The following is a 27,040-nucleotide window of genomic DNA, read 5'->3' as shown; positions in this document are numbered from 1 at the left end:
AACAAGAAGCTAAAATAAACCAAAACTCATTTGTAAAGTTGTGCGGTAATTGTCAAAATGTTTTTTCCACTACATTTGTGCAATGGCTCCCTCCAGCTGTGCTACTACTAATTCACCTGTTTATTCCTGTTTCCCACTGTCTATCTCTGTGTGTGAGTGTGTTTAAACCTGAACACCTGTCCTGCCACTCCTTCTCGCCATTTGCTCTACTCCACAGATTTTGGATTCAGAAACGTACATGGTCAACTTTCTGCAATTTGCAAAAAAATTTACAATGTCAACCTTTTCCTTTGGTTCCCAAGTCAATTTTCTATGGACTGATCTACTACTGCAATGTGAAGCCATTTTTAATCCACCAAAATGATATAGGTAAGATTAAAGGTTCGGCAAAGGGATTGGGTTAAACAGAGGGAAAGGTTAAGGATGTGTTTAAGCAAAAGATCTTTAGCAGCAGACTAGCATACTACCAGTTGTGTCAATTTGTTTGTCTGTGTGAGGTTGAGTGTCTGAGAGAGTGTCTCAATGACTTCTAGGGATCTATAACAGCGGATATTGCTCATGTCAGACAACCCTGTCTGCAGCTGAAAGCCAGCTCAGACTCGTGAGGAATCTCGGCACAGATCAGTGTCACAGGAACTTGTGTCAGTAAATGTGTGAAAGGAATATCTTTGTCAAGTCATACGTGTGATGTCACAGAACTATATGGACTTATAAGAATATTAAAAGAATAAGTTAAAAGTTTGAAGTTTGGAAAAATACCAATGAAGACTTGTTTGGACACGCTCACACAGTATTGAGAAGGAAATATGAGCAAAAATATCTCTTTGACTAGACTATTGGGGGCGGTCCCGTGGTTAGCGCTGTTGCCTCAAATCGAGGAGGTTCCTGGTTTGAATCCCCATCAGACAGGGCCTCTCTGTGTGGAGTTTGGATGTTCTCCACAGTCCAAAGACATACTTGTTAGGTTAATTGTGACTCTAAAATTGAAATAACAGCTGAGATCGGCTCCAGACCCCCCCACAACCCCAAATGGGATAAAGGATAATGGATAATAGATAATGGATGGATGGATGGACCATTGGGGGTTGAATTGTGGCATATTATGCTGTAGGTATAGGACCTGTCCTGACTCAAGGAATAAATGAGTAGAATGGAAAATAATGGGAAAGCCGCCTTAAGTCTATCCTGGCATTGCAAGACCTATTTTCAAATGATAATTAGTCTGTGAGCTCTAAATTCTCTTCTGATAATGAGGGAAAACCTTGTCTCCAGACATTACAGCCAATAGAAGCAGTGAAAGTGAAATATCAGTCAGCTGCTACTACAGATAGCTTGATCTAAAATGTTGCTTTTAGTTCTACATCATACACACACTTTTTGAATGGCACCATTTTTAGTCAAGACCTACAAATGCAACATTACACAAAATTAATCAAATGACATGAGTCAGTATGCAGGTTTACACCATTTTTTAAATGTGGCAATAACACATCTGTGTGAGCTGATAGTGTTTTGCAGTAATTAGAGCAAGTTGTTTCTGTTAAACCCGAAGAAGATTAAGGATTACATTTGGAGAGTAAACTATCACTGTCCAAAAGTGTGTGTGTGTTCCGTCAGGGTGTAAAGTTGGGAGGGGGCGTTCATGTGTGGTCGTGCGTGAATATGCATTTAACAGAGCAGTGTGTCAGCTGTTAGTGGTGTCAGTTCTATTTTAAGCCTTTCCGTTTGACCTGTTGTCCAGCACTTTCTCAAAGTATCATGGGACAGAGCCCGAGACAGAGCCTGACTGGCCAATAAAATAAAGAATTGTGGTGCTTTTTTCTGAAATGACATATACCGCAAATCAAAGTCTTCTATAGAACACAAAAAGTAAAAAAAATCAAATAAAAAAAATTCCAAAAGTGTATTTGCGCTCATCGTAGCTTCATATCTTATCCCCTTTTGTGTGAGATAATTTGCTCTGGCTGAAAACAAAAATCATAGCAAGGGCAATGTAAAACAAGAAGAATTAAAAATAAAACTTAAGGGTGTCATTTTTTTTTTTTATCCCAAAAGGAAACAAAACCAATGTCCCAAACCTACTTAGCTTTCATTCCTCGTAATTACCCAAGATTCTTGTGGTAACTGTGGCAACTGTACCTATAACTGCTTAAAATGAATTTGTTAAGACATATAGAAAAAAGGATGAGCTATGTAATAAATCTTTTAAAAACAATGTAAAAGGTTTGTGTGTCCTTTGTGGCTGGGGTTACCTGAAGGCGAGACATGTTTCTGATGTCACTAAGGCCTTAGAGGTCTAGAGCAGAGGTCTCACAAGCAAGTCGTTTTACAGGATATTCAAGCTACTTGGGATTACAGAGACTGCATGAAGAAGGCTGTGGATCAAGTTGGGTGATTCATGAACAAGAAAAGATACTTTAACCCCCTAAGGGGACTAATCAACTCAATGACCCCAGAAAACACCACTGGTGATGTGTACACATTTGTATTCAAAAGATATTCAACCAAAAGACTTGAACTCAAATCTTTTGCTAATGTTTATGTAAAATAATAACACAGTTTGATGGAATAAAACAGATTCTTACACCCCACCAACAATGACCTCACTTCTAAATGTTTTGGGTACACGATTTACCGTCAGCTGTTAATCCATCTGACTGCACTTTGGGTACCAGGAATCATGTGGGGGCTTTTCCCTCATATAAAATGACCTGATATGAGCGTGATGTGACTTCACTTGTGCTATCTGCTGATATGACTGAAGCAGCAATCCTGGAGTTTCCCATCCGAATACCACATCATCGGGACAGGAAAGAAAATGAGCTACCTACAAGTTCCCTAACTACCACAAACACAGAAGCGATGCCTGACCTGTAGCCCAGTAAACGCTCCTAAATTAGCACAAAGATCGCTGTGCGGCTGGGAAAACAGTTATCGCACAGACACACGCATGCACCATGTCTGAAAATATCAACAGCAAATAGCAGCCAGACTCAACTCAGCCATGTCATGATTTTATTTGGAGACAGGATGTAATATTGTAACATTAAAATATCAGCAGTAATCCCCCAAACTCTGTCACAATCTACATGTGCTTGCTTTATCTAGATTCTTAAGAACATGGTTTGAAAATAAAGTAAAGTTTAAATGTTGCCGTTCCTCCCTGATAATTTCAAAATAAGATATAAAAAAAAAACAACAATGAAGGAAATGTGATTATTCCTCTGATAAACACTGTGATTGTAGGTCACAGAAAATAGTTAACTTAGTCAACACTTCCCAAAGGTGCAGTATTTTAAGGGTAGGGTGGGGAGGTCTTGGGCCAGTGGAATGCGGGTGCTGTTCGGAGCCAAGCAGTGTGGATGACATGATTGGAGAATGGCATTATGGGAAATAGTTTGAGGATCCTTTTTAAAACTACAAGGACATAATGAATCAGAGTCTGTGTCTTTATTATAATGACAACTCTCCAGAGGTAACTCTGAATCTGTGTGAAGATAAATCAACATTTAAGTAAAACAGTGACTGGTTAGATATAAACACAAGTCAGATGGATCCGGCAGCTGCACAGTGTGATAATAGGAACAGTATTATCGGCAAAGTTAGAGAAAAGAAAGTGACAATCCTGTGATACGTTAATATGACCTTAAATGTGTGCATAGGTGAAGGCTGTTCAGCTAGTTGTATCCTTCATAAACACTGGATGCAGGTTGCCAAGCAACCAACCAAACATGCATACACACATGCCAATGTGCTCAGCTGTCACGTATGAGTGACACACGAGGACAAATGGATGAAGGCAGTAATGGAGAGAGGAAGAAAGGGGGGAGAGAGAGAGAGAGAGAGAGATATACATAGACTGTGTGTGTGTGTGTGTGTGTGTGTGTGTGTGTGTGTGTGTGTGTGTGTGTGTGTGTGTGTGTGTGTGTGTGAGTGAGTGTGTGTTTCTTGTGCATATTGGTGATTGCATGCAACTGTGTAACATTGATCCCAGAACAATTTTATGGGCCTCCACACGGAGATTTGTTCCAGATCTATTTTAGGTCCATCTTATGGGAGATGTGATATCAAAAGCCGGTGACAACACAATGTGCCTGAAATAGTACTCAAGTCAAACCATGTGATTCATAATTCAAACTAAAGGCCACTGGACTGTATCATTGCTAGGTTACTTAGTTACCTTTCAAAGTAATCAAATAGATATAGAATTGAAGAATCAGATGTCTGTACCGTCTACCAATTGATGTGTGTTATAGGCTATATTCCATTTGTGGTTGCTTTCTGTTTCTTAGCTAGTTAACTGTTTTCTTTGATTTCATTGTGAAAGCTTAGGCCTTGGATTAATAAAGCTTTAAAGAAAAAAAGGAAAACACTAGATAAGAGTCTTTGATGTCATCCTACACCCTTTTTTAACATAGACTAGTTTAAAAAAAAATAATCGAGACATTACAGAACGTATGCCCTCATTGTTATTTGCTTTGCTTGTCTGTAGATTTCATTTGTAATATCTAAAATGTTTGAAATAAATACATGAAATTAAATGAAATGAAATAAGGCTTTGGATGTAGACTGCATAAAATCAACAAAAGCACCCAACTCATTCAAAACTAGCAAAAAAAAATCTTTATTTTATTCTAACCCATATTTCAGAGAAAACAAGTCCTTGTTCAAACTAAGGCATTAGCAGTTCAGAGACACAAGAGGGAGCTAGAGTACAGCTCCTGTGACACACCGTGCTTTGTATCTGTGCCTTCTTGAGTGATGCTCCAGTCAGAAAGGACAATTAGGATAACTATTTCAGCACTTTACCTTTAAAAGACTACATACTGTAAGAAAACAATAAAACGATGTAGCCTATCTTACGTGATAATTATAATGTTTGTTCTGGTGGTCTTACCTGGGTGAATTTAAGACACTGCTCCATTGCTTTGGGGCCTACAGGCATATAGCCCAGTGAGATAACATGTGTTGCTGTCATGTTTGCTCCTTCCTTCCTTCCTTCCTTCCTTTCCTCTCTTCCTTTACTCCATTAATCTGATTTAAGAAAAAAAAAAGCTTAACACTTATAGTCTACTCAGTTTTCAGCCTTATCAAATGATGAAACTACATTTAGATCAACTTCTTAAGATTTTCGGCAGCCTTCACACGTGTTACTAGTTGATATTTGGATAAAGCCTAAATACCTGTGTGCACTAGTGCACACCTGCAAGCTGCACGGTGGAACAGAACCGTTGCACCCGTCACGTTGTTTTGTGCCCGCACCTTAATGAATAATAAATGTATGACGTTTGCGGTTGAAAGCTGCGATGACGTCACAGCAGGTCGAATAATCCATACTCCCTGTTTCTCCACAATGATCGACTTGTGCGTTATTTCCTGCAGATCTGCTGTCGTGGGTCGATACTACGCTGCGTGTTCACAGCCAGATCCTCCTCCTCCTCTTCTTCTTTCCATCCCCTCGCCCCGCCTGTAGACTACTCAGTGAATGAGGAATTTGTTTTGTTTTTTCTAACCATTTATCGCGAATTATCCGTCACATTGGCTGTTTTTTGGTGCAATGTGAGCTGCAGACATAAGACTCAAGGCTCGTTTTAACAACACTATGGGGATTTAAAAGAGCAGAAAAAAAGGGACTCCAAAGCTAAGCATCCGTCTCCCTGCATCTCCTCCGCCGCTGGGATCATGATCCACCTGAAACCATGGAGAGTCCTGCTTCTTGTAACCGTGCTGTGCCAGCCAGGGATGTCAGAGAAATACGGTAAGATGATGATGATGATGACGATGAGACTGATGATGGCACGGTCCTTACCAGAAGTCATGCTATATTTCTGTATGCTTGATGTTCCCTGAGGTACATGATGTTTCTAACTAATGACTTCACATCCCATCTGGATACTTTATCCATGGGTGCATCGCTATCAGAGTGCTGTAAAAATGTCCACACTGAGTGTAATCTACATCTTTATATCACTTTGCATGCCATTCTTAAAAAAAAAATGTTTCTAAATAATGTAAATTAGAGAGATGGGAAAATAAAAGAGACAGATGAAATGAGGCGGAGAAGAGATGGGGGTTGAAAAATGTTGCAAAGTGACAAGGCAAATAAAAAACCAGAGTAGCCAATTTTTGTATTTTTCTTAACAGAGCATAAAAAAAGACAACAGAAGAATATTTGGAGCATTTAATAAAGGGTTAAAGTCCTCTGTAACTCCATGTAAATGATATCAAACATTGAAGATTGATTCCAGTTGATTAATAAAAAAAGGTCTAATCAGAAACACCATTCACTGTAATCATGTTTATTGGAATTTAAAAATAAATACATTACAAGCTCATTAAAAAAAACCCATCTATTTTAAAAGTGTGTTTACTGATGTGTCGGCAGAGTGCAGCTTGCATCAGCAGTTGAGCTGGCAGGGACATTTACAGTTTTCTTTAGTAGTATTGAAAATGGCAGCAGCAGCTGTTTCTGCTCGACTATTTTGTACTGACTTGAACAAAAGACAGTAAAATCAAATGACTTTTCTTGTTGTAGATTGATGCATTGAGCCTGTGTAATTAGAAATCAATACAGAGAATCAACAAGTGTATTGTTACTCCCTCCATCCTTTCAGACTCCCACCCCAAGATGGCTTCTACAATTTTTTTCCCGCAAGTTTGATCTTTGCAGACTATCTATACTTATATTAGTCTGGCATGTTAAGGTGGAGATGTGTGAAGTAGAGAGTGCATTCAGGGAGTAATTCAGACTGAGATTGAGAAAGGAGAGATGTTTTTGTCTGCTTCTGGTTTTCCCTGACAAACACAAGTGAGCTGGGTTTTGTTCAAACAGAATAGTTCCCAGCCCCACCATTTCCCCCTCCACCCTGAATAAATTATGTCATTTGATTATCATTTTTGTCCTTTTTTAAGAACTATCATTAAAATGCAATGCATAATAATTGACTTTGTGAATGACATTTTTTTTAAATTGTAAAAACTAAAATACACTCAAAAACATCCAAACACAAAACAAGTAACAGTGAACACAAGATGCTGATAAAATACTTGTATTCACAGTTTTCCATTAGAATTCAAACATCAATAAAACAAGCATTATTAAATGCTCTCATAATGATAATGGTGTGCTCAGTTTGGTGGGATTCTGCAAATGTGGACAGTTCAGCACCATGGAGAGAAACCAGTAACCACTGACGCTTCCCTTTGTCTAGTCATCCATTAACGTCTCTTTGCTTCCATCTCTCTTCTTTCACACAATCATCCATATAGTATCTGAGCTCTCATCCATCCAAATGTCAGATTTTTTTCCCTGGGAAACCAGTCAGTGTTTGATGACTAGGATTGACATTTCCCGGTACACACACAGTGTCCTGTCAGATAATGTGAATGTCAGTGCCTCTGCAAACCCCTGTGTGCTACAACTAAACAGATAACTGCTTGGCTGGGTCCAAATGTAATAATATCCTTTGTGTTTTTTTTGCTTGAGGTTTTGCTCCATGTGAGGCAGATTTAAGCAGAGTGACCCTTAAACACTCTATATCTTTAAAGGCATCAATATGTGTAAGATTCAGACATAGATTTGGTAAAAACAAAACATTTAAAGACAGAGAAAGACAAAGTCTGCACACTAGAAGCTGCTCCAGTTAACATTTAATAGGAATTATCACCACATGTAACGTTTGAGGCTCTATGTCTGACATCTTCCTTTGTCTTTGGATTTCTATTTTGTCCAGCAACCCAGGACTCAACTATTTGGATGGGCATGCTGTTTGATATTTAGAATAGAATAGAATATATTTTTGTAAAAACAAAATATTTCACGTGAATTAAAATGTAAAGTAAAGTGATTACCTCTCCTAAAAATACACCCCCAAGTTTCGAAGTTTTAGAGATCAACATCAAGTGTGAAATATATTTGTGTTTCATAAAGGTGAGTCACTCAAACTGCGGCTAGAGACTGCGTCACTTCAATTTAAGGAAAAGAAAATCGTTGTCAATCTTCTCGCAAGGTTTCTGTTCAGGAAATCACTCTGCCTTCAGCTCACCTGTTTCTCCATTTTTTTATCTGTGATTTGATTTCTTCCTAACACACATTCACAAAATGATTATTTTAAATAAAGTGCAACAAAAGCTGGCTAGAGAGAAAAAGAATGAAAGAATGATCCCTGCGATATTCTCCCCTTGTTAGGTTACTGTCTATTGCCTGCCACACCTTGTCACTTCCCACCTACAGCTATACATCACAACACTTTCCTACGGGAAGACTAGGAACAAGTGGAACAGCTGAGAATGAAATATTAAGAAAATAAAATACACATGACAAAACTGCATTTGTTTTACTACATAATAAGCGAGCATATTGTTGATGCCCTCAAATAATGCCTACCCTCCAATAACTTCAAATTTCACATGCCAAAGAATATGGCCATCATTTTAAATGGCTTAAATCTTGATTAATAGATAGATCTGTAAAACCACTAAAAGCCTGTTCAACCTTTAATGTATGTTGGAATTAAATCAAATAGTTAGTGTTTCAATGCTTTCAGGAGTTGATGGTTTGATGCTGATGATTAACGATACTTTAAGGGGGCTGTGAAAATGTCCAAGAGCGGTTATATTAAAGTCTTGTAATTATGATTATTATTGTGAAGGTATGGCTTTGACAACGGCTGCATTTAAATATAAAAGACTTGTATGTTTTTGGTAACCACTGTTCACTGCATTTGAAGCCGATTTACAATGAGTAATCCAGGGTTAGACTCACTTTGTTCTGCTCACATTTCTACCTCTTCAAATGTGAATTACAGTAGTGGTTGCCATGGAAAGAACTGTGAAATATTTTTCTCTGAGTACCTGTCGGCCTTGTGTGTTTTTTTTTTTTACCACAGGTTGCCTGTTTGAGAGGAAGCTGTGCACGAGGGATCAGTTCTGCTCAGATGGTAAGTAAAGCCACCACTGGTACTGTGTTTACACATAAAACACACACACACATAATGTCTCTGCTCATAAACTTTTAAGGCACACTGCTCTTTTTAATCCTGTGTTACCTCTGCGGCACATTGAATAGTTTCCCCTGCAGCTGTAAAAACACACATACACACACACACACACACACAAAGATGCTGACACAAATACCGTCTCTAAATATATAGAAACACACGTCAAAGATTTCCCCCCACCGTCTGCCTCTCCTGTCACCTGCCCCTCTCAGTTTTCCACGTCATATTCTAAGCCCCTCCCCCGCTCCACAGTCTCCATGGTAACACTGACATCACTGTGAGGTCGACACCCCCACAGTTGTTGTGCTAATACAGCGATGAGTCACTGACACACACTTACGCACTTGTCTGTGGAAATTGCACTTACGCACGCACGCAGCCATTGGACGGCATACAGAATGGATGAGCGTGCTTGCAAACACAGAGGGCTGTATTTATGCACATCTCAGGGTCTGAGGTTGAAGCGCGGGAGGCAAATGTTTGCTTTCAAGTCTGATTGGTGGAAATGAGCCTTTTTCGCTCTTTGAACATGCCTCTTCAATGAAAACTGAGCTATTAAAAAATGTGTTACTCTTCTCAGTCATTAACAAATACTAATTGACCTAATTTGCAGCTTGTGGGAGAAGAAAAAAAACTGCGGCAGTTTTTTTACACACACTCATAGATGTTCCACAAAAAGACAAGCAGCCCCACTGTTGAGTTTACATGAGCAGGATTCAGAGGTGTTTGAGGCCACTCGGAGAAAAAGTACAATCAACAATTCAGACTGTTTTGAGTCTAATTAACTAAACGAATTTCCCCCTGGGATTAATGAAGTATTTCTGATTCTGATTTCTAAATGATTCCTTCTATGTTCAGTATTGTGTCTGTGCAATGCGTAACCATTATCTATCTGCAAGCACACATTTTAATTTCTTTGATTTCACATTTGACATCATGGGCATTAATGATATTATGAAATATTTGAATTCTAACATACTTGCTTTATGCAATACATAAATACATGAAAACAGCAGAAATGGTTATCAGTCTGACGGAAAATGCAGGCATGATAAATTGAAGACATATGACTTTATTATTGATGCTTGATATTATAACTGTTATTAATCCTGCTACTTTACTGCTTAAACTTTCCTGAAGCTTGCTGTGAATTAAATGGACCATAGAAATCATGTTTTTTTTCTGTTTAGATAGATATTGGTCATAAAAACTGAAGGAATAAACCTCCCAGCTTAATTTAAAAAAAGATAAAAGAAAGAGCAACTATGAATCTTTAAAAATCATTTACAGGAAATAACCAGAATCAGTTCAGAAGAAGTATTCTAATGTATTTTATGCCTCTAACACACTGATGACAGTGATTCCAGCTTATTCCATAAGCTTGTGTAATGTTTCCCATCAGGCACACAATCACCCTTTGATGTCTAATATAATGTCAGCTCTCTGCACAGCACATCCTTCTCTCCCTGCAGCAAACACCAGAGACTTTAAGCTCTCGTGTAGTTTCAGTTCTTTTCCTTCTGCAGGCTGCCACCAGTGATACACAAGATTGATTGCATCTGATGTGTTTTGCTGTGCTGTATGGAATGCACCTCTTCTTTTCAGTGCCCTCAGCATTTGTTGTATTTGTTTGGGACATGCTGTGTTGCCGGCTATTATTGCTTTGGTTGTGTTCCAGGTAGATTAGAAGTTTTCCCTGTTTTCAGCCCACCCAGAAACAGAAGAGTTTTTGTTGTTTTGTGAATTTGTGGTGCTTTCTAGCTTCCGTTTCTGTGGAACATATTTCTAGAACACATTATAATAAAAATGCAAGGACCCTGTTGATGCTTTTGTTGATTTTGTTGAAGAGCCTGTAGAGTGTCTTTTGAGTGAGATGCATCTGTTAAGCAGAGTAAGGTCTCTCTGTGCAGGTGTAGCACCCTGAACTTGTCCACTAGCTGCTCCTTGAGGTTCTACCTTTAACAAGGTTGGTACACAGGTAAGCAGTCAGTGGTGCAGGCAAATCCAAAATGGGCAGGCAAAAGGCAAAAATTAGAAGCAGTTAATGGTCATAAAACACCAGAAAACTCACGAGTAGAAAAGGCTGGACCAAGGCGACATAAGGGAACGTAGGACATACGGGTATTAAATACACAGACAGTCAGACACAGGGGTAACGAGACACAGGTGAGCACTATCAGGGTGTGTGAGCACAAGGTGGGAAAACACAGAGAACAGGATCTGAAAGACAGAGACAAGGGCCCTTTCTGAATATCCACAGTTCAGTAGGCAGTACATACTATTCAGTATGGAGTTTCAGTATACTGAACTTTCGTGGTCATTCAGTATGCATTTTTTGGGTCCACCTCAGTATACTGAACATTTCAGTATGGATACTAACTTCCTGGTTTCATGCAGTATGGATCGGATGCGTGCTTTCAGGAAATTAATTGTATTTTACCACCCACAATGCTGTGCGAAATTAAATGCAAATCGTCACGTCACGTGCGCCTCCAAATCAAAACAAACAAGCATGGATTAATTGAATCAAATTTTAATCTAGAGTTAAAGTCCCGACTGAAATCACTACTTTAAATTAACAACAGAAAATATAACAAATATCTGCATTATTATAAAACCTTTCTCCCTCTGTTTAAATAATGATTTCACTATTTAAATGCGTCTTTATTTGGTTATTTTACTATATATTCCGTATCTTACTGTCTTTCATTTGTTCTTTCCTTTATGTACTGTATGTTATTTAGTTATTTAATCTTTTACTTGATTTACATTGTGATATTGTTTTTTGTTTACATGACTGTATATGCGCATTACTCTTCTTGAATAAAGCTGAAAAAAAAAGAAAAAAAAAGAAAAAAAAAAACGGGTGAATGCAACAAATATCTGCCTACTGTGCGCGCCTACTGAATAGTAGGTACTAACAGTATACAGCATGGATAGTAGGTACTGCCTACTGACAGACTGAGTAGGTACTTGGCAATTCCGATACAGCCAAGGGTAATTACAAAGTAAAACAGGAAATGACAAAATACTAAAATAAAAGACAACAAAGAAAAACTTGACCTTATGTAACTTGAAGCGTTGTGTCAGGGATTACTAAAGGAGGAGTCAGTTGTCAGCAACTTTTGAATGTGGAGCACACCACACCTTTGAAGGGCAACTGTCAAAAAGATTGAAAGACCAATTCAAAATGTCAAGTTTTTACCAAGCCATAACTCTGTAACTGTTGTAATGCCTGAGGGTTTGACTAATCTAATTGTACTGTAATGCATCCATTTTGCTATGCTTAATCATTTTAGAGACAACTTGTTGCACAACAATTGATTTAAAACAGTGGAGAGACACTTTTATTAAAACTACTTCATAGGTTTTGAGTTTTGAGAAAATTCACTGACACCCTGCAGCCAATCAGAATCGAGTATTCATCCGGACCATGATGTGTTATAAACTCTACAACATCTCTTTCCTTCGCTGTTAAAACTTGAGGATTGAGAAAACATTTACCATTTATTTGTATTTTATTTTATTTTAAATTTGACTACACCTACATATCCACACAAATTCTACCTATACTGTAGTGCAGAACATAATGGTAGTGCTTTATACTGTATCACAGTTCATCTGACTTATATTTATTAAACTGGAGTGTTTTTAAATCCTATCATTTAAGCCAAACATTACCTTTCTTTCAAATTGAATAGATCTGATTTGTACAGGGGATATATGGCAATATATCTCCTGTACAAAAAGATACCCACAGAAATAACCCAAGCTCCAGAAATAGTCCCAATCCAATCAAGCCAAGCAGTTTGCTGCATCCTCTCCATTCATCTTCCATTCCTCCTCCATTCCTCCATGTCCCTATTATCTCTGTCATCAGTCAGTTCTCCACCAGGAATAACTGTATGTCTTCTCTACTATAGTGCAGTCAATAGCCAGGATACAATAACAGGTGGAGTATCAAATTATTGGCATTGATGATTGGAAATTAGATTTTGGGATTCTCCGTCTAGGATGGAAAATATGGAATTTTTCTGTCTTTTCTGAGTTTTAAGGGAATGAGAGATGCTCACGTTTTGAATTGTAGCTTTCTTTTTTATGTAATACCAGACTATACAGTAGATCAAATTGAACAATATCACTAGGCACGTATAAGAAGTAGTTACTGCAAAAAATAAATAAAGCCAAACAATCTATTTCTTTTCAGTGTTCAATACATTGAGTGGTTAAATAAATCACTGTCACTGCGTCCTGGCTGCACAAACACTCTAATCCTCTCTAATCTGTTCAGTATAACCATGCACAGTTTCACCAGTTTTATCTGGTGTAGTGAAAGACAGTGATGACTCATCAGTGCGCTGAATAGTGCACAGTCCGCCCTGCTTTATCCTTATTCCAAACACATAGACGTCTGACAGTCTTTTACTTAAATATCTCTCTTATTGATCATCCACTATGAAAGTGCTGTGAAAAAAAGGGAGTAATTTGAGCTCTTGTTTAATCCCCTTTTTGGTGCACTGGCCTCTTTTCTTGCCTTGATTCTCTTGATAAATTTTGAAGGGATGAATACTTGCATACCTTTATGCAGTTATACAGGCACACAGCGAACACTCACTCTGTGAAGCTTAAAGTGATGCATCAGCTTGTTTCTGGTAGATGAGTTGATGCATGAAATTGTGTAGGCTGAGGTTGACACAATGTCTAGAGTTAGTACTTTTTTTTATCCATGTACTGCAGATAATGAAAACGGGTTTCTTAAAAATTCTATTGATTAAACTCTATTATGTTTTGATTGGCCCTGAGGCTGCCTGCAAGTTCTCAACAACTTCAAATGAACTTTGAGTAAAGCACACTTAGTAACGGTGGCAGAACCTTATCAAAAGGGATTTGACAAGCAGTCAAAGAGTGTGGGCTGAACTTCAAAACTGTGACTCACTGCTGTGGCGTGGGCTAACATGTGAATTATAGCCAACACAAAGCACTGCACTGTACCTCAAGAACAGCTTCAATGAAATATCTGTTAAATTTTCTTTAGAAAGAAGATAAGAAATCGTCTATTGATACATTTTTTTTTTTTCTCACTTTGACTTGTCACAGAAATAAGAAATATTACTAAACAGCACTAAGAAAAGCTGTATTAAAACTGAGTGTCCCAGTTAGCCTTAACTTCATGATAGAGACACCATGCACAATACCAAGACCCTGGTAGGAGACACAGAAGCAGCTAAATGGAATCAAGCCTTTATGTAATTAATCGTTTACACTGACTTATGCCTTTCCCATTATTCCATGTAAAAATGTTTGGTATTGTCCGTAAGAGACTATCCAGCCAATATAAGATAAAATATGTTAAAAGTTATAAACGTTTTGTATCTTTGGGTTTATTCCAGACGGGCTGTTTGGTCAGTGTCGTAGCTCAAAGCAGGAGCAGATCCAGTACCAGGTGTCAGTTCCTGTCCTGAAGAGGATGCAGGAAGTCCTCAAACAGCTCATGCTCCAAGGTGAGTAAATACATAACGAATAACGATCATCAACAGCATTCAAAGCTTAATGCTAATGTGTGTAATGCTAAAACTAGTGCTCAAAATGACTTAGCAAACGTGCTAAGATTTAGCTAATATGCTAGCAAATGAGAAATTGATTGCTAACATGCTGACATTCTTCAGCTTAAAAAAAGTTTTAAAAATTTTAAGTAAAAGTGCAGTTTATTTGGTCATAATTTGTTAACATCATGCCAAACATTGTCACTGAAAATTGTTTGTTCCACTCAAATTTGCGTCCGTCTTAGAGGACCAAAACACAGATGTCAGTTTATATCCTTAACAAATTTAAGTAGCAAGTGCTGTGTGCCGCACAGCCAATGCCCTCCCAGTACCATAGAGGAAAGTAGAGAGAGACACCTCAGTACTACACTCTCACTCCCACCTTCTGTGGCCGTCTAAATTACCTGATGTGTGTGTGTGTGTGTGTGTGTGTGTGTGTGTGTGTGTGTGTGTGTGTGTGTGTGTGTGTGTGTGTGTGTGTGTGTGTGTGTGTGTGTGTGTGTGTGTGTTTGTAGGTCTTTCCTGGCAAGATGACATCACCCAGTATATCTTATCAAAGGAGCTGAGGAGAGTTCCACATACCACCCAAACCATTAAGCCAAACCCCTCCTCCTCCTCCTCCTCCTCCTCCTCTCATCCCTCTCAGTAAGTACTCCTCAGTTACAGTGATGACATCTTACACAAAACAAATGAGTCAGAAGAGGGAATCAGATCCATCCATTCAGGTCCCCTTGAGTCACCGTTCAGAGTGCTGTGATCCTTTACCTTTCTCGCTGCCTCCACACTAACACTCTTTTGTTTCTCTCCGGGTTGCCAGGTCCAAACAGCATATCCCTCAACACCACAGCTCTAAGTCAGGGTCCACAGCTCCTAGTGGCAATTATCTTGACTATATGATTGTCGAGCCTCCTCAGGCCCCACTACGCATGCAGACAGCCTCTATGGACCCATACACATACCACCAGGTACACATACACACACACACACACACACACACACACACACACACACCATTCTTGACCAATAGTAGGTGAACTCCCAACTCATTTAAGTATTTTACCTCACATCTGGAATAAAACTAATTTGTATGTTATCATTACAAAATTGGCAAATACATCATTAGTCTGCAATTTTATTTTATTTTTTAATAAAAATTGATATATAAAAAAATGATCTTGAAATCTAAGATGGGCGTGATATCTCTCCTGATTCCAGCATAGATACCAAGATGAAGTAGAGAGATCACTCATTGGAGCAGGAGGCAGTTATGCCCGCCCCTCTTCAAGGTCTCAGGCCAAACAGAGAGAGCGAGAACGTGACAGGCAGCTGCTACAGGAAGCCCTGTCGCTCTACATGGCATCTCCACAGCCGTCTTATCGACACAGAGGTGCTGCCTCCATGGCTCCTGCGGGTAAATGGGATTTTTTTAAAGTAAACAACACACAGGAAAATACCTATTCAGGATTCAGGCAGTATAAGATTATTGAATTACTAAAGGACTAGACACAACATAACTTACTCAATTTACAAAAATGATGTGGAAGGAAAACAGTTGCATCAATTATAAGTAGACAATTCTCTTAAGCATCATAATCTATTATGCTATTGGCAGGTCTGCCTTATTATGAGGAATTGAATCTGGAGATACCAGTGGACTATGAGGAAGACTACACCCTGGAGGAGAGACTTGATACTGCTGGCAGACAACAAGCACTGCAGAATAAAAAAGCTCCTCAGGACTTCAGTGCTCTGTCTCAAAACAATGGTGAGGAATAGGAAATATGAACCTCTTTAAAAACGTGTATGGTGGCTTACTTAATAGAGATAGTGCTCACTTTTGCTATTCTGCATTTAGATGGCCTGCTCCAGAGGATGTCAGGAGTGTTACAGAGGTATGGAGTTGACCCCAGAGAGCTCAGCCAAGAGCAGCTCTACAAGCTAGCCCTCATTCTTCAGCTGCTGCAGGCCCAGGAAAAAACAAGTAATGTATTTATTATTAAAACAAACCCAAACTACATAGTATGAGGTCAGGGGGAAACTAACTGCAAAATGCAAATTTAAATGGAAGACCTTTGAGCCCCCTTTTGCATCTTTATACTATAAAATCATGTTTATGTTTTTGTAAGATGATAATATTTAAAATCTTAGAATTCATGATAATAATATTTATTTATGTCTGAATTATTTGTAGATACACAAATCTAGGGCTTCATTGTTGTTTTCTTTGATATTTGCTTAAAACAGATCCAATTGAGAAAGACCTCATCACCCTGAAGGAGGTATGTCAGCATCCATTATCAGAAAGTCAGTGTTTAATATTCTGTTCACACAATGTTTGACATGTCTCCTATCATTCCCCTGTAGATGCAGATGTTAAAAACAGACAGCGTCTCCAATAAGCCAGAGAAGGCTGCCCTTGTCCCTCACCCCCCTGCCGCCCCTCCTGCAGCCCCTCCTGCCCCCTCCTCCCTCTCAGTCCCTGCTACATCTCCATCTAAAAGTGCCAGCCTGCCCCCTTCTGCCTCCCAGCCCCCTCAAGCTGCTCCGGTTGAATCTGGACAGGGCTCGAAGGAGGAGGGGCCGCCACGGGTCGAGGGAACGGGAGGCAAGGAGGAGTATGGATACATTGTCACAAACAGAAGGTCAGAGAAACAAACAAAATAATCACTTAATGTCATTTTAATTTCAAGAAAAGAGTGTCAAATATGAGATACATGATTGCAAGGTGTATTTAATGTTTTTTATTTTATAGTCCTCTGAGTTTGTATGATGGAGTGAAGCTGTTGGAGCTCCTGGCTGATAAGATTCACCTGACAACCAGCAGCTTCATCAACATCAGGTAACACCTACATGTTATGTTTGGTCAGAGCTGTATATTTCACTGTTTCAAAATTTAGGTCATTTTCAGTTTGGAGGCTCCAATGTGTGTGCATGTCCCGGTGGTTTGTGTGTTTCCAGTGTGGTGGGTCCTGCCCTGACGTTCCGTATTCGCCAGAATGAGCACAACATGACGGCTGCAGAGGTGGCTGCTAAAGCCGGTGAGACTCAAAACCACACACCAACACTTAACCTATACCCACAAATAAACAGAAGCATGAGGGCATGAGCTCTGATGTTACTCTTGTGTTTTTTTACCCAAACATATTTTAACCAATATTCCTTTTTCTTTGTTGTCGCATTTCAACAAAAATGTTTTTTTCTCTCACCCCAACAGTATCTGAAAAGAACTTTCTGGAGTCTGAGACAGGCCTGAAGATTGTACAGACGGGTGTGGGAGAGGTAAATGATTGACTTCCATACTGTGATTACTTTCATGGTTGTGATAATGTGCAGAGTAGACCACCTGCAGGCCAAAGCGGCCAGATCAAGTCAGTGAGGCTACACATAGTAACACCCAGTATTCACTTGTTGCTATGGTGCTTTATCTCCTCTGCCTCTCCCTCCCCTGCTGTGGCTCCCCAGATCCAAGGTGCTATGGCAACAGTCACATGTGTCATTAACCTCATTATTCGCTGTTCGCACAAACATTCTGACTCAAAGCCTGATAATCATCACCTGCATCCCCAGTGTGTATATAATGACTTTATTAGCATAATGAAGTCAGAAATGTACATCAGTTGGAGAAAAAAAAAACCTTTGGATATGATCAAAACTGAGACAAACAACTCCAAGCAGAACATGAGTTGAATATCTTGAGATGAAACTGGGAAGTCAAAATAAAAAAACAGTCACACTAAAGCTTAGAAGAAACTAGCTATTTGAATCAATAAGGAATGACTCTTACATAAAATATATCAAGAACCATTTCTCTTTGCTTTAAACATGTTATATATGTTATATACATGCTGTTACAGACACATGGATTTAAGAAACATCATGAGATCGAACAACGAAAAGTTGATTTAAAGCTCCTGTAAGGAGTTTTTAGCTGGTTGTGAAACAGACTGACATGCATAGAAAAATGTGTTTTTTTTGCAGCTCTTATATAATCTTATATATATTTATTCTCTCAATTCTGGCTTTTTTTTTTATAAGTGGAGCTGCAATTGTTTTCTGTAAAGTGACATTTTGAGTGTACTAGAGTGTGGTTATTTAGAGTGAAACACAGGACTGTACACCAGCTCAAAATGAAAAAAAAACCTACTGTGCTGTAAACAGTTTTAAAAGGCAGAAAAGTAGATAAAGTAGAGGTGGAATGACTTAGTGTACTGTACCAAGGTTCACTGATCTTAACAGACCCCCTGCTGTTTTAATGGCTTCTTGGATGTCACTACTGTATCTTGACTTAACGGTCTGTCTTTACAGCTCAACATCAACCCCTCACTGTGTAAACCTTGCTGTCACATACAGTTAAATGGGCAATAATGTATTGTTAAGTTTAAACAAGTTACTTTATATCCCAATGGTAAGGGTAGCCTGAGTACTCTTAAAAGTGAGTGCAATGGACGTGTTGTTCTAAAAGAGATAAAATTCCGTTGACTTTGTGTTTCTTCTCCACTGCCTGTGTCTTTTTCACCACTCTTGATGATCTATTTTTCCCCAGAGGACGGATGCACGGGGTCTCCCTCAGGTAACCAGGGTTTCCCAGGGCTCGAGTGGGACAGTCATCACCCTTGTTTCCATGGCAGTCGTAGGAGGTGTGCTGGTATTGGCCATGGCGGTGGCTTGTTTCAAGCACTACACGCAGCAAGTAGCCAATGGCAAGCTGGGTCTGGGGCCAGAGGGAGGAGCGGAGACACACTTTGACTATCAGGTACAGCAACATAAGGCAGAACTACAGACTTAATAATTGAGAAAAAATTATTGTCTCAAATTGGGTATTTAAAAAAATGATTCCTTCATGTTGTGATGGATGGAAAGTACAATCACATAATGTATAACAAAGGAGCAATGAATATTCAAATCCACATTTTCTTATTCTGATAAATGTGTACAGCTCCAACTCTTTTATTTAAAATTTTAATTATATGTTGTCAGCATAGCATGCCTATATATGGGCTAAATGAAAAGCTGATCAATTCAATCATCAGAAAGTAATCAACAGAAGAAGAAGAAGAAGAGAAAAGTTAGATAAAGCCACATAAAAGATGAAGCACATTCTTCATGGTATAGTTTTTTTTAACACAAATGTATCCTGTAACTGTTTACACTACACTATCAGTATTATACTTTGGCATAATTCTGACCTTTTTTACGATTTTTACCATTCCTCCGTAGGAGCTATGTCGGCAGCACATGGCATCCAAATCCTCACTCTGCCGTCAGGACTGTGTAGGCGTAGCAGGGTCCGCCATACCCGCGGGTGCCGGTGGTCGAAGGGGTACTGACACGTCTCGCGTCAGCAGCGTCTCCTCCCAGTTCAGTGATGGTCCCCAGCACAGTCCGTCCTCCACCCACAGCTCCACCCCGTCCTGGAGCGAAGAGCCCGCTCAGTCTAACATGGACATCTCTACGGGTCACATGATACTGGTGAGTTAAGCCACAAAGGACTTCCTGATGTAGTAAATTAGTTTATGGCAGTAGACAGTAGAAATGGTAATTTTTTCTTTGTTTGGCAGATATTAAACACCTTCATTTTATTTGTCATCTCTCCGTCAGGCTTATATGGAGGATCACCTGCGTAATAAGGACCGCCTGCAGAAGGAGTGGGAGGCTTTGTGCTCCTATCAGGCTGACCCCTGCTCAGTGGCTGCTGCTCAAAGCCCCACTAACATGGACAAAAACAGACACCCTGAATCCATCCCCTGTGAGTTCATAAATATATCACTATGTCTGATCACATGTTTAAATTGATGGATTAACAAATCAGTCATCAGTGCACAATGCATAAACATATGCCCGCTAAGCACCTTGAAACATATAAAACTTGTTCTGCACATTATACTAAAGAGAAAAACATGGAGGTGTTGTGATGTTTTATGTTCTTTCAGCGACTCATCTTTTATACATGTTTCTTCTACAGATGATCACACTCGTGTGAAGATGAAGTCTGAATTAAACCCAAATAAACAAGACTACATCAACGCCAGTATCATTGTAAGGATTCTTCACACTATTAAAGACATTTTATAAATAATGGTTTGTAACAAAGGGGATTTCACCTTTAAAGCTTCTGTGAGGAGTTTTAGCTGGCTATGAAACAGACTGAAATTAATATTGATGTCATTTTATGGGCTAAAATATAACACAAGATCATCAGCATAAAGATTCACTTTTTCTATGTAGTTATATTTAATGCCTGAAATCGCTGCCGTGGATTTTTTCGTTGTAAAACATAACTTATGCATGTACAGGACAAAAATTGCAAAGAGAATAGTGGTACGGCTTTGTCCACAGATGTCCCCAAATTTGACAATTATCAAAAGAGCGTCATTACAATATGATAAGAAAAAGTCAGCAGTGCTAAAGCCTATTCTAAACCTCTCCTTTGTTTATGAATACAAACACTTCAACATGATTCAAGGCTGACCTGTAAAATCCAGTACTTAGTGCTCAAGAAGCCAACGAGAGATAAACACTTCTGGGATTTGTTTATGTATTTACGACCATCTTACTGTTTGAGATTGTGTTGATCTCTGCTCTCTTCCTTTCTCTTCTAACCCTTTAGGTCGATCACGACCCTCGCCAGCCGGCTTATATTGCCACACAGGGACCGTTGGCTCACACTGTGGCTGATTTCTGGCAGGTTGGTCCAAGCCTTGTTTTTTTTTTTTGATTGTTCCCCTTTTCTATATTACACAGAATCTTGTAGATCAACCCACAAATTAAAACTCTGCAAGCCATTAGACCATTCTGTCCATCTGTATGATTCTGTCTTCTGTCTGTTACTCGTCACAGATTCATGTATGTAAAAAAATCTTAAGTGCATGTGTGTGCTTTCATGTAAGGAGTGTATTGCTTCCACTTACAGATGGTGTGGGAGAACGGCTGCACAGTGATAGTGATGATGTCAGCTCTGGTTGAAGACGGAGAGAAACAGTGCGAGCGATACTGGCCTGACGAGGGCTCCTCACTCTACCACATCTATGAGGTTCATTTCCTGTCCTAATGTGAAATATTATATTTCATATTTAGCAGTGTGTTTCATGATGCTGTTCTTGCTGGAAACATTCAGCAAAATGGGAACAACTTTCTTGCATCAAAACAATAAAATATATATATATATATATATATGTTGAATATGACAATAAATACAGAGTTCTTTATATCTCTGAACAGTTTTAGTCAGATACCTCCCAAAACTACAGACTTTAAGTGTCAGAATGAGGGGGTTTTAACACAGACATATTTATAGCGGGGGGGGGTATTTTCTTTTTATGGAGGAGACTTGGGGTCACAAAATATGTTAACCATTATTTTTTTTTATTAGTGTTCATGGGGTGATCAGCTTTAGAATGTGTTATTTCTTTTTTGTAATTTGCCGTGATCAGATTAATGTCAAACTCAGCATGAACGGTGGACAAAACTCTTGAGCGTGCACCGCATGTACAGAGGCTATATTCCTCCTTTTGAGGGTTCGAAATCTGACCTGTGGCTCCTTTCCCGCTTGTCATTCCCCTCTCTCTCTCTCTCCCTACGGTTTCTGACTCCATCCACTGCCCTGTCTTTAAAATAAAGGCATAAAAAGTCCAGAAATAAACCTTAAAAAAAAGCATGACCCTCGAGAAAACCTTTAAGAGTTCAACAAAAGTTTACTAAATACTGTAGGTACTGACAAACAGCAGGGAACACAAAAACTAAATACACATGAGGTAATCAAGACAAGTGAAGACAGCTGGGTTGATTAGTGATGAGCTTCAGCTGGGACCAAGACGCTGACACAGTAAAGGAAGAGTGAAACATGTGGAGGACACAAGAGGGCAGCAGAGGGAACCTGAAAGGAGAGGGAAGTCAGAAACTCAAAGAAAACAACATGAAAGAAGTCAAATATTAAAAGAAAGAGAAACATAACCTAGTCTGAACATTAGGATTATGATGACAGTTAAAAAATGAAGGCCTGTGATTGCTTGCGTTAGGGAGCAACTTTAGAATTGGTTAATAATTTAAACTGAAGAGTATTGGATTTATTAGCAGTTAGAATTTATAAAGGCTCATAAGTGTAGTGATATGGATAAGGAATCTGTAAAAAAAAACTCCATCAAAGAAATGAATAGAAAATATATTATGTGTCATTTTTACCCTTGTATTCTGTCTTTTACATCTTTGTAGGTGAACCTGGTGTCAGAGCACATCTGGTGTAAGGACTTCCTGGTGCGTAGCTTCTACCTGAAGAACATCCAGACGCAGGAGACCAGAACTCTGACGCAGTTTCACCTGCTGAGCTGGCCGGCTGACGGTATCCCCACCTCCACACGACCGCTGCTCGACTTCCGCAGGTATGAAATGACGCAATTATACCGACTAATCCTGTGAGATTCAGTCATTTTTAGCCAACACCAGACGTAACACACAGGTGCTGAGGACGATGTGTGTGTGTAATGTTGGGGCTGACTCACTGGTCAATCCTTTTTTTATTTTCTGTGTTCTGTCTTCCCTCACATTCTGCACTGTGTGTTATCCATTAAAACCTCCTTGTGGGACATTTCATACTCCTTCCATCATCTGAGCTCTCTCTCTCTCTCTCCCTCTCTCCCAGTGTGCAGGTTGACAGGTTTGTATTTGAACATCTCCCAGTGTCATTTTTGTGGTTTGCAGCTAGTACTCTGGCTCCAGTTGCATAGTCACAAAAATGAGCATTGGCAGGTGTGACTGGCTACTGCAAGAGGGACAGTGAATCTGGGGCTTCCTTATTCAGCTTTCCTTTCCTGTTTTACATCTCGTCTCAACGTCCTTCACAAACCCCTTGCATTTCATTTCATTTTTCCCATTCCTTTCATTCTCTACTTCATTCCTAATCTGACCGTTTTCATCAGTTATTTAAATGTCTTTGATCATTTTGTACTCCTCCCTGGTCCAATCTGCTTCCTTCTGATTTTACCCACGAGTACCCAATGCTGCATAAGAGACATTAGTATGTGTTTGTATGCATTAATCAATGTTTGGATCGCTGAAAAGAATAATGTTTATACAATGTAATGTGTGAACAATCTCAGCTGGGACTCCCAACGTTTGTAATAAATATTATATAATAGAGAATTTTCTCTGCTCTTTGTTCTCCTCCCTGTCTCTGCTGTCCCTTGTTCCTGTTTTTCAGGAAGGTGAATAAATGCTACAGAGGTCGCTCCTGTCCGATTATCGTTCACTGCAGGTATTAAAAACAAACAAACGATGAACACCAGACTTTTTACAAGAAGAATGCAGATATAGAAGCAGACTGACAAATAAACTACTCAGCAGAAATACAAAGGCATTGACAGTTTCTCTTTTTCTCTCCATCACTCCACAGTGATGGCACTAGCAGGACTGGCACGTACATCCTTATAGACATGGTGCTGAACCGCATGGCCAAGGGTGAGTCATTTAGGACACACATAAACAGGGGGGGAAAAAAAACAAGGTTTTTAGAAAAGGGCTTAAAGTTTGATCTTAGAAGCATTAAGAAGCCTCACAACTTTTACACTGCAATGAAAGGCGTCATGGCCCTATGTGCTTTCATGTGCTACCTTATGTGGACAGCAGAGGGGGGTATAGTCACAACTAGATTTTACTTTGATGATATTTGATTCATTAGTTCACACAAGGTATGCATGACTGGATGTATCTTTTCCAGGGGTTTATTTCACATAGAAGCATTCATGAAATGTTCATGAAATTGGATAAAACTCATTTTGTGTGATTTTTTTCGATGCTAACATTTATTACCAAAGAATTTCTTGAATCTAAACATTGACTTTAAATGGATTGTCTTCAAGCTTGTGTCACATGTCTGTGGTTTTAGTAGTCAGAAATGAGAAGTCTCAGGACGACCTTGTGTTGCTATTTAGTTAAACATCACACAGGGTTACTGTCTCTTTAAATTGCACCCTACTATACTGTATTAAAGGGATACTTCACCCGTTGAAACATGAATCTGTATTGACATTGGGTCATATATGTAGTAGAAATGTGAAATAAATTTTAAAGTTGGTGTCTTCTTGGCCAAGAAAAGGCAGAAAGTGTCTTTTTGGCTCATGTTGATGAAAGACACCAAATCCCAGAATGCACAGCACCGCAGGCCACTCCCGCTAAGGTCCTCTAGTTCAAAATCAGAAATACTTTATTAATCCCAGAGAGAAATTAGATCGATACAGTTTCTCCAAAATATACAATATAGCAGTAGACATATAGTAATAAAAACATTTACAGACATATTTACTTCAACACATGAGGCTATTTACTCAACAGATTCAGAAATTTCTTCCAGAATTGATCTTGGAAATTCCTGGCAGAAAACAGACTCTATGTCTGTGTCCAAAGGCAAACAGTGAGAGCACCGACACTACCAGTCCGCCCCAGCTAGAGCCAGCCTGGGCAGCCGCGAGATGGTTGCTGCCGACAGGCCGGTCTTGTGTCCCGGCGAGCGGCCGGCAGTGTCAGCAGCGGGCAGCGGTCAGCGGCGGCCCCAGCGGGCAGCGGCCGCAGCAGGCAAAACACAAGACCGGCCTGTCGGCAGCAGCCTTCTCGCCGCTATATTTAGATTTTTTCTCCATTATCAGCTTTCTCCATAGAGCCTGTTAGCATAGCTTCCAAGCAATATGGCGGACGTTAAGTTTCGATTCTGGGAGTGAGTTCCCAGCCACTGATCTGTGATTGGTCTGTAGCTTCAGTGGTCGAAAATATGAGGAACTAGCGTTGTAGTTTCACCCCGCTAACCACAACAGCTTCCAGTGACGCAAAAATCACCATTTTGCGTCACTAGAAGCTCCTTTTCAGATACAAAGATTTCCCATCTCAGGGGAAGATGACGGCGGGATGCACGACCATTCAAAAATACTACCAGGATTCTAATGATACAAAGCTTAATGCAAATGGGTGAAGTATCCCTTTAACAAACTATACTGCGTTCTTGTCTTTTGACTGAATCATTCTCTGCCAGACTAATGTTGAGAAAGATTTTCTTTTCGGTACAATATCTGAATAAACACTATTACCTCAGCTTTTTATGGAAATGCTAATATTTAACTTATCAAATTAACATTGTCTTCTTCATTACCAGATTTAAATGTTGCTGTTTTTTATGGGAGGTATTACTCAGCTTAAGCACAACAGTGTCAGTAAAACCTCCCAAACTGCTGTAGTGACCCTCCTACTGTTCCTGTTGTTGTTTTTAGGAGTGAAGGAGATTGACATCGCAGCCTCTCTGGAGCACATCAGAGACCAGAGACCTGGCTTGGTCCGCACCAAGGTACCATACATCTTTGTGTGTGTGTGTGTGTGTGTGTGTGTGTGTGTGTATATATATGTAATTTTAAGCACTTCAAAGGTCTACTTCCATCAAAATCTCACTATTCAATCCTTCACACATTTCTCTTGTACTTCTCTCCGTATCTCTCTCCCTCATCAGGACCAGTTTGAGTTTGCGCTGACAGCAGTAGCAGAGGAGGTGAACGCCATCTTGAAAGCCCTTCCACAGTGAGGACACGCACAGAGACAAACACTCCGGAGGTCACACACTGTACCATACAGCCATGTACGTCTGGCCATCACTGTAAATAAGAAATTTGCTCTATCACACCTGGAGCAGTTACTGCCCTTGTTATCAGCATGCAGTATTGTACCAGCTTCTCATTCTCTGGGGGTTTGATAAACCTTTATGGATCTTTATATTAACACAAAAGCCACATTTCATTTTTCGGCCATTGTTGTAAAAATTTGATCCACGTCCTATTTCGCAACAATGATGCGGTCACACTTGAACGACGAAGAGTTAACATTTGAATTTACTGTGCCTAAGTGAATACAGATAACATTTCCACATTTATTTCCACCCGATTCTGACAGGATGAAATTCACTTCAGTCTTTGTCTTCTTACATCAACCCTCGTTACTGGACATGACTACCTTAAATGACCAATCAGCATACAAGATCATTTTACCCCAACTCCAAAAGTGTGTTGGCTATTTTCTTCTGTTTGTGCTGTTTTCTTGGACTGATGTTTAAATAATTCTAAATCCCTTCGAATACGGTTCAAATCAACTCTCGTGTGATGTTTCATGTCTACCAGAGTTCTGTACGCTGCCGTATGATGTTTGTTGATTTTCTGGAGACTTTTTAATCGTCCATGCCTCGACAACATGATTGTTTGCTCCAAGCACTGGTTCTTAAGGATGCTTTACATCGACCACACACCTCTCTCTCTCTCTCTCTCTCTCTCTCTCCGTCTCTGCACAAAGGGTGATTATGTTCTGGTTCCTTTATTGTCTTACTCAGTGTACGACCTTGTGATTTATGTAAATAAATGATTATTTCATGTAGCAGACAGAAAGAAAATATCTATAAAAATGTATTTTTGACTTGACCAGAATAAATTTGTGATGTGATGCAGCAAAGAAAAAGAAAAGGCCTCACGTTTTTGTTTT

At 39.4% G+C, this 27,040-nt stretch overlaps 1 protein-coding gene across 1 annotated transcript; it reads left to right on the top strand.

Moving 5' to 3' along the window:
* The first annotated feature begins 5,327 nt into the window (after positions 1-5,327).
* On the top strand, positions 5,328-27,021 carry ptprna (protein tyrosine phosphatase receptor type Na). Its single transcript, XM_061054238.1, has 24 exons — positions 5,328-5,758; positions 8,889-8,939; positions 14,390-14,500; positions 15,058-15,187; positions 15,360-15,507; positions 15,758-15,953; positions 16,155-16,307; positions 16,398-16,523; positions 16,787-16,821; positions 16,907-17,184; positions 17,295-17,381; positions 17,501-17,580; positions 17,757-17,821; positions 19,086-19,295; positions 19,760-20,011; positions 20,141-20,288; positions 20,505-20,578; positions 21,150-21,227; positions 21,453-21,572; positions 22,751-22,917; positions 23,736-23,789; positions 23,928-23,992; positions 25,792-25,865; positions 26,025-27,021. Exons 1-24 carry the CDS (start codon positions 5,683-5,685, stop codon positions 26,094-26,096), a joined length of 2,850 nt encoding a protein of 949 aa, XP_060910221.1. The 5' UTR covers positions 5,328-5,682; the 3' UTR covers positions 26,097-27,021.
* Positions 27,022-27,040: the final 19 nt, after the last annotated feature.

This window comes from Labrus mixtus, chromosome 13, assembly GCF_963584025.1.
Source record: "Labrus mixtus chromosome 13, fLabMix1.1, whole genome shotgun sequence".
NCBI classification, from domain to species: domain Eukaryota; kingdom Metazoa; phylum Chordata; class Actinopteri; order Labriformes; family Labridae; genus Labrus; species Labrus mixtus.
Note: the sequence above shows the minus strand (reverse complement) of the source record. Positions and strands in the feature narration are given on the sequence as shown.